The sequence below is a fragment of the Eubalaena glacialis genome, chromosome 13 (assembly GCF_028564815.1).
Source record: "Eubalaena glacialis isolate mEubGla1 chromosome 13, mEubGla1.1.hap2.+ XY, whole genome shotgun sequence".
Classification (NCBI taxonomy): domain Eukaryota; kingdom Metazoa; phylum Chordata; class Mammalia; order Artiodactyla; family Balaenidae; genus Eubalaena; species Eubalaena glacialis.
The window spans coordinates 50,465,285-50,477,505 of record NC_083728.1 but is presented as its reverse complement, the minus strand read 5'-3'; the positions used below and the strand labels follow the sequence as shown (position 1 = coordinate 50,477,505).

Genomic DNA, 12,221 nt, shown 5'->3' with positions numbered 1-12,221 from the left:
ATAAATACAATATATTTGGAAATAAATTTTAGAAAAGAATAAAGAGGATGGCTCTTACCCAGTGGATATGAAAACATTGTATTAAAATGGAGTATTTGGCACAGAAAAATGAACCCAGCTAGATTTAGCACTGAGATACAGAAAGTGACCCCCTATGCTGTGGGAACGAAAAGCCTCATCTTTTGAAGCAGTTCTTGGAAAATTCACTGGAAGAAAAAAGGCTAATCACCTCATTTGAAAAAATGACATTAGACTCTTGTAAGACACCACCTAAAACTAAAGTCTGTTGACATTCTTACTGGAGATATGAGATGCACTTATGTGACAAACTTCAGGGGCTTCATGTGTTGTGCGCTGTTCTAGGTGTTTACAGACATGAACACACAGGATTCCCACGACCCCACGAGGAAGGAGCTCTACTGCCCCTCCCTCCACCCCAGAACGACACCTGAGGCTCAACACAGCGGGAGCTGGAGGTCACGTGGCCAGTGGGACATTCACCCAGCCTCCCTGGGCATCACCCCTTCTGTGCCTGTGTGATCTCCACACACACCTGCCCCAGACCCACCGCCATGTGACACATCCCTCGAACACTAGGAGGTGCGGTACAACAGCCATTTTCTCTTGCTTGGGGCTGTCACATGACTGCAATCAGGTGACAGCCGGGGCTGGATGTCCAGGTGGGCTGGACATCCATGGTGGCCCACTCACCTGGCGGCCGGTGATGCCGGCTTTGGCCGGGAGCTCCTCTGGGGCCGTCCGGTGGGCACCCTGGGGGCCTCTCCACATGGCTTCCCCCAGGGCAAGTGTCCGAGGGAGCTGGGGGAAGGAAGCTTTCTCTGCAGCTTGAAGGTCACAGGGCCACTTCTTCTGCAGTTTTCGGTTGAAGGAGTCACAAGCCCACCCAGAGTGAAGAGGCAGCTTATGGACCCCACCTCTCAATGCAAGGAGTGTCAACGTTTTAAACCACTATAAAATATAGTTAGATCAATGAGAGTTCATCCAGAGCCACACCCTGTGCTAAATCTATTTATATGAATAGTTTCACTTCAATTATACACAAAGAGAAAACCCACAGCCCCCCAGTGGCGTCACACAGCCCCCCAGTGGCGTCACATGTGCTAAAGCCCAGGATACAAAACCTAGATTTAACACCTCACCTAAGTGCAGTCTTGACCTTCCCCAGAAATGTCATCTTAACAGCATGGGATTTTCTGCTCAGCACAATGAGGTCACCTGTCACGTGGGGCCTCCCCATCCCCAGAGGAAGAAGAGGCAGCCTGCACAGTAAAACCCATGCCTTTCCTGCTCCTCTTCCTCCCAAAGATGTCTAGGCCCAAAATAACCCTTTTCTTTGGCTGACTTCCTCACCCACCCTCCTTTCTATAGCAACTTCCGTGCTCTAGAGCTCCTCTGCGTGCCCTTCAGGTCCCTCCATGAGATGCTGCCACATTCATGAGCCATTGGATAAAGCCAAGACCTTCAAATTCACTCAGTTGAATTCTGCTTTTTAACCACACTTATATTTACGTTTAAAATAAACAAGCATAAAAGTACAACTGTGCAGATGAAAGTTTCAGGGGCTGTGCTTCCTACCTAGACACACCGGTCTGGGTGACCTCCTGGTCAGTGAGGCCTCCCAGTCACGCTGTCCCACCTACTGTCCCACCTGGGGTGGCACCGACCTGAACCCTGCCATGTGGGCTGCGGAAGTGGGGGCTGGGTGGTGGGAGAAGCAGGTGAGCCAAGCAAAGCACACCCGGACCCAGCTGCCCAGACTTCCACGAGGAACAGGGCATTGGAAGCATCACAAAGGGATGACTTTATGGGAAATCAGCCTAGCTGCTGGCTGCTTGTGGAAAGGCAAGATTTTGCACCCAGGAGGAGAGTCTCTGCAGGGGGGCCTTTGCCCCAGGCCACCACTTCTGTGTCCACAAGTCCCAGGACCCCCTGCAGGGCCCAGCCCCAGGTCCAAACCTGGCCAGTGCCAGGCCTGCAGACAGCACCTCACTTCTTGAATCCCAAAGCCCTTCTGTTAAGTCAAGTCTGGGGTGCGAAGGCTCTGCTGTGCGCTCGGTGAAGACAGAGATGGGGGGCGGCAGGTGGTGGGGGGAAGCCCTCGGGGCCCAGTGAGTCAGGGGGCGGCAGGTGGAAGGGGACGGTCCCCACCCTCTTCCTGGCGTCCCAGTTCTAGCTTTGCAGGTGCAGCTATGGCACCTGGGGTGCCAGCCTTGGAGTCATCTGGGTGAGTTCCCTTTGTCACTTCGCCTTCTGTGGTCACTGCAGCACAACAGGAGGGCTGGGCAACGCTGACCGGAGCGTGGTGGGCATCTGGGAACAGAGGAAGCGTCACCCTTGGGAGTGAATGGTCAACGTGAGGACAGTGGAGGGAGCGGGGTTGTGCAGGGAGCACTAAATATCCACTCTGCTGTAGAACGATGGTGACACTAAGAGGTGACATTGCCTATTAATTATACAGTCCTTAGGAAAAGAAGAAGGCCCACTATGTGTCTTAAGTTCTACACCCCTTACGTGGAGTTCTGCGCTAAGACCCGTTTTATCTAGGAGCCCAGAGAAGAGCAGGAGGGGTGTAAATCGGTAAAATCCTTGTAGATTCCACGGCTCCCGAAATGTATCAGAGAAGGCCTGCTCTCGTTCTATTGAATTTCCAATTCCGACCTTGTTTGACCTTGATTCTGATCAGTATTCCCTTGCTCCATCAGTTACACATACTTTTGGTCTTTGTTTCTTCATAGGTACCCAAAGTTGTTTGTGGAAAGAGGTAGACGTAAATCATTATTTTGCTTCTAGGGAACGTGACCAGTGAGAATCATCCCAGGAGCCTGATCAGCTCAGCACACGTGCAGCCCCTCGGAGGGTGACCCAGGTCTCAGGCTCCATCACCTCCCCAGCCTCCTGTCCAGCCCCAGCACACGGTCTGACTCATTTGCAAACGCAGCAGCTGAGTCTCTGGGGTCAGCAGCTTAGGTGCCCCCTCCTCTCCCCTGTCCGATTATCAGGAGTACCAGAGCTGAAGGCCCAGCTCCCCTGCCATGCTCACTCCCCGCCCCTCCCCATTGCCTGCCCTCAGAGCCAGCGAGACGAGACGGGGTGCCTCCATAAAGTAACTGCCTAGATCCTTCTCGCTGCACTGCCCGAGACAGTGAGCAACTCAAGCAGTAGCTGCTGTTACCTTTTTATTGAGTAAAATAGCAAGGGCATATGGTTCACTTGGAAAGCAATTAGAAGAAAGAAATGAGTTAGAGCCCCTCAGCAGTTCAAAAAATGCCCAAGGAGCCTTCTGTGTGTGTCTGCTGGGACGGCACATGGAGGGCACATCCACCAGGCAGGTCACCCATCAGAGGGAGGTGTGAGCGCTCTGGGGGGGTGTGAGTGAGAGGCGGTCAGCGGCCTGCCTGATGCCCAGTCCCCTATTCATCCTGGCAGCTGAACTTCTCCAGGGAGATGACGTTCATCCAGGGGACGACGTAAACCTGGAAGGTACACAGCTTTTGCTGCGAAAGGGAAGAGAGGGATGGTCGGTCAGGGTTACAATTAAAGAGGAAAGTGCACTGGCCCCAGCCCCCTCCCCCAGCGGGCTGGCACTGAGACAGAACCAGAGGGGAGGACCCAGGGGCTGGGACCCAGGTCCAGGAAACCTCCTGCAGAGGTGGGGTCCGGGAGGGGTGACAAAGGAGTGCAGCCCTGCCCGAGGCCGAGACCCCTGAGAACCAGCCAAGCCCCCAGGAGAGTCTGGCCTTTGGTGAGCAGGTGGCATGGTGGGCCGGTTACAGGCCTCCAATTCCCTCTAATCTGCCCGGGGATGGGGGCGCGAGGCTGGGATTAAAGGGCCCTTTCTCCCTTCCCAGCAAACACCCACAGCTGGGTCCTCCATCCCGCAGGCAACAATCCCCAAAGCAGACGGTGCCCCAATTCCCCGGCTAAAACCCCATAAATCCAGAGCAGTCACGTGCACACACATACCCTTCCCCTCACAGCCCCGGCAGGCACCCGCGATGCGCCCCCATGGGCACCCCCAACCCCTGCTCCCATCAGGCACGTACCTTTTTCAGGTGTGGCTGGTCATGGAAGGGACAGTTGTCCAAGTTGGCCTGGGACTTTGTACATGTGGTTCGGCCAACCTCCACGTCCAAGAAGTAGTTCATCCCGGACACAACCTGGACACGCAAAGAGCACACATGCTTACAACACCTGCCGGCTGCACACACGTGGTTACCTTCTTCCCACCGCTCCCCGCGTTCACAGGCTGCCAGAGCCACACCCAGGAAGCACAGCCGCCTCCTGACGGCCACTGCGCCCCAGGCCCTCCCCAGAACTTGCTTACCAGCTGCTCCAACAAGCCATCTCCCACAGGGACACAGAGGGGGAAGCCAGGGACCAACACCCTAACTGGGTCCAGGAACAGAAGGCACAGCTCCGAGGAGCCAGCCAGGGTACAGGCAAGCAACTGGCCAGCGCCCAGAGCCAGGCAGGGGACTGAGCGCAAGGTGGTGGCCCTGTGTCAGAGTCCACACTGCATCCGCAGGAAGGCTGTTGCCTGGTGATTACACTTACGCTGAACTCCAGTCCCCAGGGTGAAGCCCACAGCATCCCATTCCCTGCATGTAGCCCAGGTTTATTTATTCCCTCCCGGAAGAGGAGAAAATGAGAGTTTCATGTTCGCGGATGTTTAGGCCAATAAAAGACTGCCTGGAATGCCTTCCTCTTAGGTGTGATTTTTGACGGGAATATTTCCCGTGTGTCGTATATTGCGTGCCTTTTACATTTGAGATTACAGAATAGAAGTGAACTTTGGCTTTACACGGGCATCCCAGACATGCCTCGTTAGAACTTGGAGAAACACGGAATGAGGGGCCAGGGACCAGGCTCCAGACCCCACCTGGTAGAACCATGATCCCTCTGCTGTCAGCTTCCCCATGTGGCCAGTGAGCTAGTGTCACACTGGAGAGGAGCAGGCTGGAGGGGACCTGGTGAGCAGGGAGAGCAGGTCCTATCCAAAGGGGACAGCACCAGCCCACTGCTGCAGGAGGAGAAATGGGTCTGGTCTTGACCCATCTTCTGAAGTTTCAAGAGAAGGTGGCAGGGAGCCCTATGGCTGGCATGCAGGACCACGCTCTCGGTGCTGTGTGGCTGCGTCCTGCTCTCCAGTGGGACGCAGGCCGGATGGTCTAAATTCTAGCCTTCCTTCAAGGACCAGCGCAAGGCCCTGTAGCCCGTCCTAACTCTCCCTCCTGCCCTCTTCTCAACTCTGACAATGGGCTCCTTATCTGGCCAGAACCCCAGGCAGGCTGGCAGAGGCAGAGGTCAGGCTGTCAGCGACCGTGTGCCCATCTCAGAGTGGGAGTGAGATGTCACAGCCCGGAGGCTGCTCGCATGGATGTGACCTGCAGGTGGAAGTGACGGTCCAGGAGGCTTTGTATTCTTATGCCAGACCCCCTGCTCTGGGACACACTGGACACCACGGGCCAACTCACGGACTTGTCTGTTTGCTGATAACCTCCGGGTGCTCTGGAGGAAGTTCAGAGTGTCTGTCCCCAACGCCACTACACGACAACATGGTGGCCAGGTACGTTTAGTGGCATCTGCTGACAGGAGGCTCAGAGGGGAGCATGCCTCTTCTGTGTGACCCGAGGCTCGCTCATCTCGAGGAAACATCAGGCCAGCCCAAACCCACCGACAGTCTGAGCCACAACTGGCTGGACCCTTCAGAAACAACGCCAAGGTCATGAGACAGCCCAGGGGCTGCTCCAGAGTAAAAGGGGCTGCAGGACGGTGGCTGCATCGTGTGGCCTGGGAGTGTCCTTGGCTATAAAGGACACAGTGGGATGATCAGTGGCATCTGAATAAGGCCTGTGTATTAAAGAGTCCTGATTTTCAAAACTGTATTGTGGTTATGGAAGAAAATGCCCTTGTTTTTAGGAAATATACACAAAAGTGTTTACCTTCAAAGGGTTCAGAAAAATAAATGCATATATACATCCCTACACACATGTACGTGGGGATGAGGTGGATCAAGCAACTATGGCAACTTTTTAACGTTTGAAGAATCTGGGTGAAGAATCTACAGTGATTCTATGTGCTATTTTTGCTACTGCTTTGTAAGTCTGAAATTATGTCAAAATAAAAAGTTAAAAGGAAAAAGTGCTTAAGGGCATTCAGTGGCAGAGCCAGGAGGGCAGACAGGTGTGGGTCTGTTTTCACCTCGCCTGTGGTCATTTAGTTGACATCTCGCGCCAAGCCCCCGGGTCCCAGGAGGCTGGGCCCTGACCCCAGCGCCGACCCAGAGGGCCGGCCGGTCCCGCGAAGGGCTGCGGGCGCCGGAAAAGGCCGGGGGCTGCGCCAGGGTGAGAAGTCCGTCCGCGTCCTTCGCGATCCCCGGGGCCTCAAGGGGCTGGGGGCTGCCCTCCCGAGAGCTGGGGGGGGCTGGGGGGGCGGGGCTGGTGACCGCGCAGGCCACGCCCTCTCGGGGGCCGGCCTCCCGCATTCAGGGCCGCCCGGCCCCGGCGCCCCTGACTTGTAGCCTGGCCCGGCGCCCACGGCCCCTGCACCCGGGACTCCGCGCGCCCCCTCCCCGGCCCCCGCATCCCGGCCCTGTGCCCCCTCCCCGGCCCCTGCACCCCGGGCCCCGCGCCCCCTCCCAGACGGGACGCACCTGCTTGAAGGCGCGCACTACGCGCACCGCGCGGCTCTGGTAGGCGTCGTTGCTTCGCTTGTTGTACTCGCTGATGGCAAAGGACAGCGCCTCCTGTACGCCCTTCTCGTTGACGTCCGCCTCCATCAGGCCGCCCACCAGGCCTTTCTTTCTGGGGCCCTGCCCGGCCGCAGGGCTCACGGCCAGGGCCAGGGCGAGGGCCAGGACGGCCAGCAGAAGCAGCGGGGTGCGCGGGGATCCGGCCATGATCTCTCTGAGGCGGACGGAGCTACAGCCGAAGAGCGATCCGGTGACAGGAGCACAGCCAGGCCAGCCGCCGAGTCTTTATCCCTGGGCCGCCCCGGATCGTCCCGCCCCCGCCCGCCTGGCTCCTCCTCTTCCGCCCCTCCCCCCGCCCGCCCCTGTCCTCCGCCCGCCCCTGTCCTCCGCCCTAGTCCCGCCCCTCCCCCAATCCTGCCCCTCCTCTCGCTTCTCTACCCGCCCGACCCGGCTCACTCCTTCCCACTCCCGGCCCTCCTCTGCGAGTCCCGTTTTCCCACTCGCGCGCTCCTCAACCCGACTCACCCCGGTCTCGCAGAAGGTGTCACCTCCTCGAGGCCGGCGATGCTCGTAACCCCGAGCTCTGTCTCCTGGTCTGAAAGGGGGAAGGGGCGTCTCTCGGCCCCCCCTCGGCTGTCTGCGTCTAGGAGTCCCCCGCGCACAAGGCTGCAGTTTCCGAGGCAGACGAAGGAAGACCTCGTGTGCGCCCCGTCCTCGGGGAACTTCTTTGCCAAACATAAGTGAATTAACCTTTATTTGGGAAAAGCTCATCGGGTTCTCTTTCTCACAACTCATTTATTTATTCAGCTGGCACTCCTTTCTGGGGCTTCTCCCTGGCCAGAGGGTCTGGGGCCTGTAGATGGAGCATGGGCAGGGGAGCCGGGGGCCAGGGACTCCAGGTAGTAGAGCCCCTACCTGATGGAGATATAAGGCGAACACTTGCGTAACTACATTAGCTAGGAGACACATTAAAAAGAGCAAAAAGAAACAAGTGTATAAAAACAATACTTTTTGTTTAACCCAATATATCCAAAATATTATTTCAGCCTATACAAGCAATTGTGAATGACATATCTTACACTCTTCTGTGTGTGTACATTTTACCCTTAGAGCAGGCGTCAGTGCGGACCGGCCTCATCTCCAAACGTGGCTGTGGCATTGCCCGGCCCAGCGTTAGGGGGTGTGGGGGGGAGGGCAGTGATCAGTAATTAAGATCAGGGAGCTACAGGGGCTCTGTTAGAAGCGAAGTGAAGGGTGAAATAGAGATGGGTGCCAATGGACCCCGATCAGGGATGCCTCTGAGACGACAGACATTTAGGCTGAAACCTACCTAAAGGGCAGGAAGTCCTGCAGACACAAGGGAAGAGAGCGTCAGGCAGAGGGAACAGCCAGTGCAAAGGCCCTGTGGTGGGGCTCGGCTGGCCTGCTCTAGGGACAGGAAGCAAAGCGGCTGGTGTTTAAGCGGGGAAGGGGTATGACCTGGAATCTCACCCTGGCAGCTGTGTGCACCCTACTCTGGGGGGAGGATGCAGGTGGAGGGATGAGGATGACCCTTACCTGGCCGGTGGGGGAGGGGCAGCTGCTGAGGGCTCCGCTTGTTCCCTCAGGGAGGTGCATGTCTGGCTCTGGTCTCCTGTCCACTGCTTGGAAACCTTTCTCGATTTTTAAAAATCAACTTGAATGAGGTATGATGCCCATACAATAAATGCCTCATTTTATGTGTCCAGACTAAGGAACTTTAGCACGTGCATACACCAGTAGTGCTGCCCCACCAAGCTCTAGAACATTTCCTCCTGCCTCTCTGCGGTCAATCCTGTGCATGCCCCTGGCTCTGGGTGATGCACACATCTGTCTCTGTGGACTAGGGCTTTGCCTCTTCTTGAACTTTCTGCAAATGGCCTCATGCAGTGTGTGCATCTGGGTTTTGAGCATCCTTTTTGAGCCTCCTCTATTGTTGGGTTAACCTAATTATTGGTTCTGTTTCTCCCCGGACTGAGAGGACGTGGTCAGCTGGGTACTGTGTGGGCTACCAGACCTTCCAGCCCAGGACCATGCAAGTCTGGGCCTGAGCATGGCCCTGGGAGTGGAGGGGAAGGCTGTTCTCTTACCTGCACCCTGTGTGCCTGAAGGTGGCCCAGTGACCGATGACCTATGGAGATGGTGGCAGAAACACCAGGAGGCCTCTGGGCCCTTGGAGCAAACCCAGAGGAACTCTCCCGGGAGTGGTCAAGGCATCAAGGCATAATTCTAGAGCCGCTGTGGCCTTGGGGCTGGAGCAGCAGGGAGCCAGGCATGGAATCCAGAATGATATCAGTAATGAATAGTCACGTTCAGTGTTTCTGAGACCCTGTTCCCTGAGGCCCAGTTATAACTGTAGGGGCAAGAAATTTTTCCTTGTACCCTTCTAGGTTCTTTGGCTGGTCTAATAATTAAATTGCCATAAGACAGATTAACAGGAGAAAAATAAATTTAACTGTATACATTTAGGAGCCCCACAAAGATGCGACACAAAGGCAGTCAGGTAGTTGAAGCTTATAAGCCGCCCTGATCTAAGGAAAGGAATGGGGGCCCGGGGCTTCAAATGGAGCCGGTGGGACTCACAGGAAGACGAGAAGAGGAGATGCTTGAGGATCAGATGGCAGCCCTACCACACCGATGGCTCTTTCAGATAAAAACATGTCTCTGGTAGTGTCTCTCTGTCCGGTATCTAAATTTCTTGAGGCAGTTAGGAGGAAGTAAAAGTTTTTCCTGAGCCTGCTGCGTCTTGACTGCCTTCAGCTCAAAATACTCCACATGCCAAAGTGGCACATTTAAGGGTGGCATCTTCTGCGCTCTCCCCGCCCCCCCATCTCTCCCTGCTCTGACTCAGGAGCCTCTAGAAAAGTCACGGCACCCACTAGGTGCAGCAGGGATGCCTTTGCAGTGCGACGAGGGAGAAGAGGTGCTTTCTCAATGAGCTAGAAGAGAGGGGAGCTCCAAAGAGCAGGGCAGAGTGGGCTGCCCCGGCCAGCACTTCTGAGCAGCATGACTGTCTCTGAAGGGCAGGGACTGATCCTCACTGGGGTTTCCCACCACACTGGGCAGCTGGGACCGCAACCTCAGAAGGTGTTCTGTGCAGAGACCGGCGGGGTCCTCACGTCCGTCATCACGGAGGAGGTGAGGGTCAGCAGAGAATGGGAGCACGGTGGTGGGTTTGAGCCTGTTGGGGTGGCCTGAACGGTGACACGTGCGGCTGGAGGTTGATGACGCTGGCGGTAGGCGTCTTGGTACAGCGACATCTCCAATCCTAGCCCAGGGTGCCCACGGGAGCCACCGGAGCAGCCTGCAGGACAGTCTGATAAGGAGGGGAAGGCCAGGATGAGGCTGGGCCTCTGATCCAGCTGTGTGGATGATCTCGGCAAATGTCACAAGTCTGGTGAGGCCGGCCACTTTGTTAACTGTAGGGTCTGGGGGTCGGAAACACAGAAATGGCCAGGCTTCGGTGGGATGTGTAAGCACGGTGAAAAATGACAGAGCAGCCCAAGCCCTGGTTGCTGGGGCCTGCAGCTCCTGGGATAAGCTAGCAGGAAGCCAGAGAGAAACAGTGAACTCAAGATGAGGCACGGGGTTCCGGCACCCACCCACTGAGTGCAGCATGGAGGGGGCACGCCTGCCCGGGATGTGAGTGTGTTTCCCTTCTGCCGGGTGAAGAGCAAACCAACCATGTTTCCACAAGGCTGCGTGTGTGTCTGCTGATCTCGTGATCTGAATTAGCAGAGTGAGAATTTAAGGTGAGGGAGTGACAGGAGTTCTCTGAAATCAATAAACAATAATAAGTGGATATTAAGTAATACTTCAATAAATAAATGACCAAGCACATAAAACATCCCCCAAAGTGGTAAGTGGTCACATCAAGTGGCCAAGAGTTGAGATTCTGAACACTAGGGCTTTGAGCAATTAAAACTTGGTGTCCACAATGGTAGCTTAGACTGAGCAAGTCGTGGGTTTTTGTGACATCTTAACGTGGAAAGATTAGGAACCTCTCTTATGGGAGGCACGGGTTTCTCTGGGGTTGAGCTCTGAGGTCCCTTACACACACCTTCCCCCTGTGCCCCTTTCCCACCCCCACTTGGGGAGACATGGGGACGCTTCTACACCGTGTGCCAGCGTGGGCAAAGCATTTAGGGCTCTGCTAGGGATTGATGCCATGGCAATGGTACACAGGGATGCTCAAGGTAAAGGCTGTTGGCAGCCCCCATAGAAGAGGCCAGAGTGAGCGCAGCGGCCTATAGCTGTTTTGCACTTAACGGGGGAGCAGAGAATCCTCTGGAAGCTTGTTCTCAGGTCCACGTGGAAAGGGCCCTCCTTGCCTTGTGTTGTCAATTACCATTTATCCTCTCAAGCAGCACATTTACCAGAGCAGCTCCCACGTGCGGGGGAAGCAGCACAGCCAGGGGTGTCGGGGGAGGGAAAGGGCATCTGGGGACCAGGGCGGGCGCCTGTGCATCGTCTCCCATGCTCCCCGTCTCTCTGGGCCTCAGTCCAGCCACGAGGAAAGCAGCATGGCTCTGAGCCGGGTTTAGCAATCCCCTTGGCACCTCTGGATGGTCAGCGTTTCCTTTCCAAATCCTTGGTGTGGTCACTGCTTGACTTCCCTCCGGGTGTTTGTGCAGCCTTGTTCCTTTAGCCATCTGCAGTGGGGCGGCCCGTGAAAGCTGGCACCCTGGATGCTGGAGCTGGCACTCCCTGCCCCCTCCAAGGTGTCCCCTGCCCCCCTTCCTGCCAGGCTCAGAGGACAAGTGTTGGAGTAATATTTCTTTCATACTAGAAGCCAGGCAGGCCGTGCTCTGCCCGACCCCAGGTTTTGCCTGGAACATGGTGAAAATACTCTTGCCAAGTCTGGGCCTGTGAGACTGGGGAGAACCAAAACAGGGAGAGGAAAGAGAGGCAGAAGGGGAGTGGGTGCAGGGGAGGAGGGGGATGCATTTCCCCTGACATTTTATTATGGAAATTTTCAAACATGCAACCAAGTTAGAAGGATTTCATCGAAAACACCCATATACTACTCACCACCCAGATTCTACCACTAATACTGCACCTTACTTTATCAGTTGTCTGTCCACCTGTCCTTCTTTCTCTTCAGCCATCAATCTATCTTTTTAAGTGCATTTCAAAGGGAGTTGTCAACATCAGTGCATTTCACCCCCAAATACTTATGCCTGCAGGGCATTAACTGGAGCTTGATGTTTATTTACAGCTTTTTCACTTGTTGGAAAATTTACCTACAGTGAAATGCACAAATCTGAAGTGAACAGTCACTTGATTTTTTTTTTAAATTAATTTATTTATTTATTTTTGGCTGCGGTGGGTCTTCGTTGCTTCCCGTGGGCTTTCTCTAGTTGTGGCGAGTCGGGGCTACTCTTTGTTGTGGTGCGCGGGCTTCTCTTTGCGGTGACTTCTCTTGTTGCGGAGCACGGGCTCTAGGCGCGCGAGCTTCAGTAGTTGTGGCACGTGGGCTCAGTGGTTGTGG

The 12,221-nt window shown here is 55.5% G+C and overlaps 1 protein-coding gene across 1 annotated transcript; it reads right to left on the bottom strand.

Moving 5' to 3' along the window:
* Nucleotides 1-3,180: 3,180 nt before the first annotated feature.
* On the bottom strand, nt 3,181-7,029 carry LOC133103764 (cystatin-C-like). Its single transcript, XM_061209286.1, has 3 exons — nt 6,674-7,029; nt 4,065-4,178; nt 3,181-3,515 (listed from the first exon to the last, which is right to left on the bottom strand). The coding sequence occupies exons 1-3, from the start codon at nt 6,917-6,919 to the stop codon at nt 3,432-3,434; spliced, it is 444 nt and encodes a 147-aa protein (XP_061065269.1). The 5' UTR covers nt 6,920-7,029; the 3' UTR covers nt 3,181-3,431.
* Nucleotides 7,030-12,221: the final 5,192 nt, after the last annotated feature.

Coding starts and splice junctions, on each gene's coding strand:
- LOC133103764 (XM_061209286.1), bottom strand. CDS start 6,919: ATGGCCGGATCCCCGCGCACCCCGCTGCTTCTGCTGGCCGTCCTGGCC. Junction 4,179..6,673: donor TAGTGCGCGCCTTCAAGCAG/GTGCGTCCCGTC, acceptor TTGCGTGTCCAG/GTTGTGTCCGGGATGAACTA. Junction 3,516..4,064: donor ACCAGCCACACCTGAAAAAG/GTACGTGCCTGA, acceptor TCCCTTTCGCAG/CAAAAGCTGTGTACCTTCCA.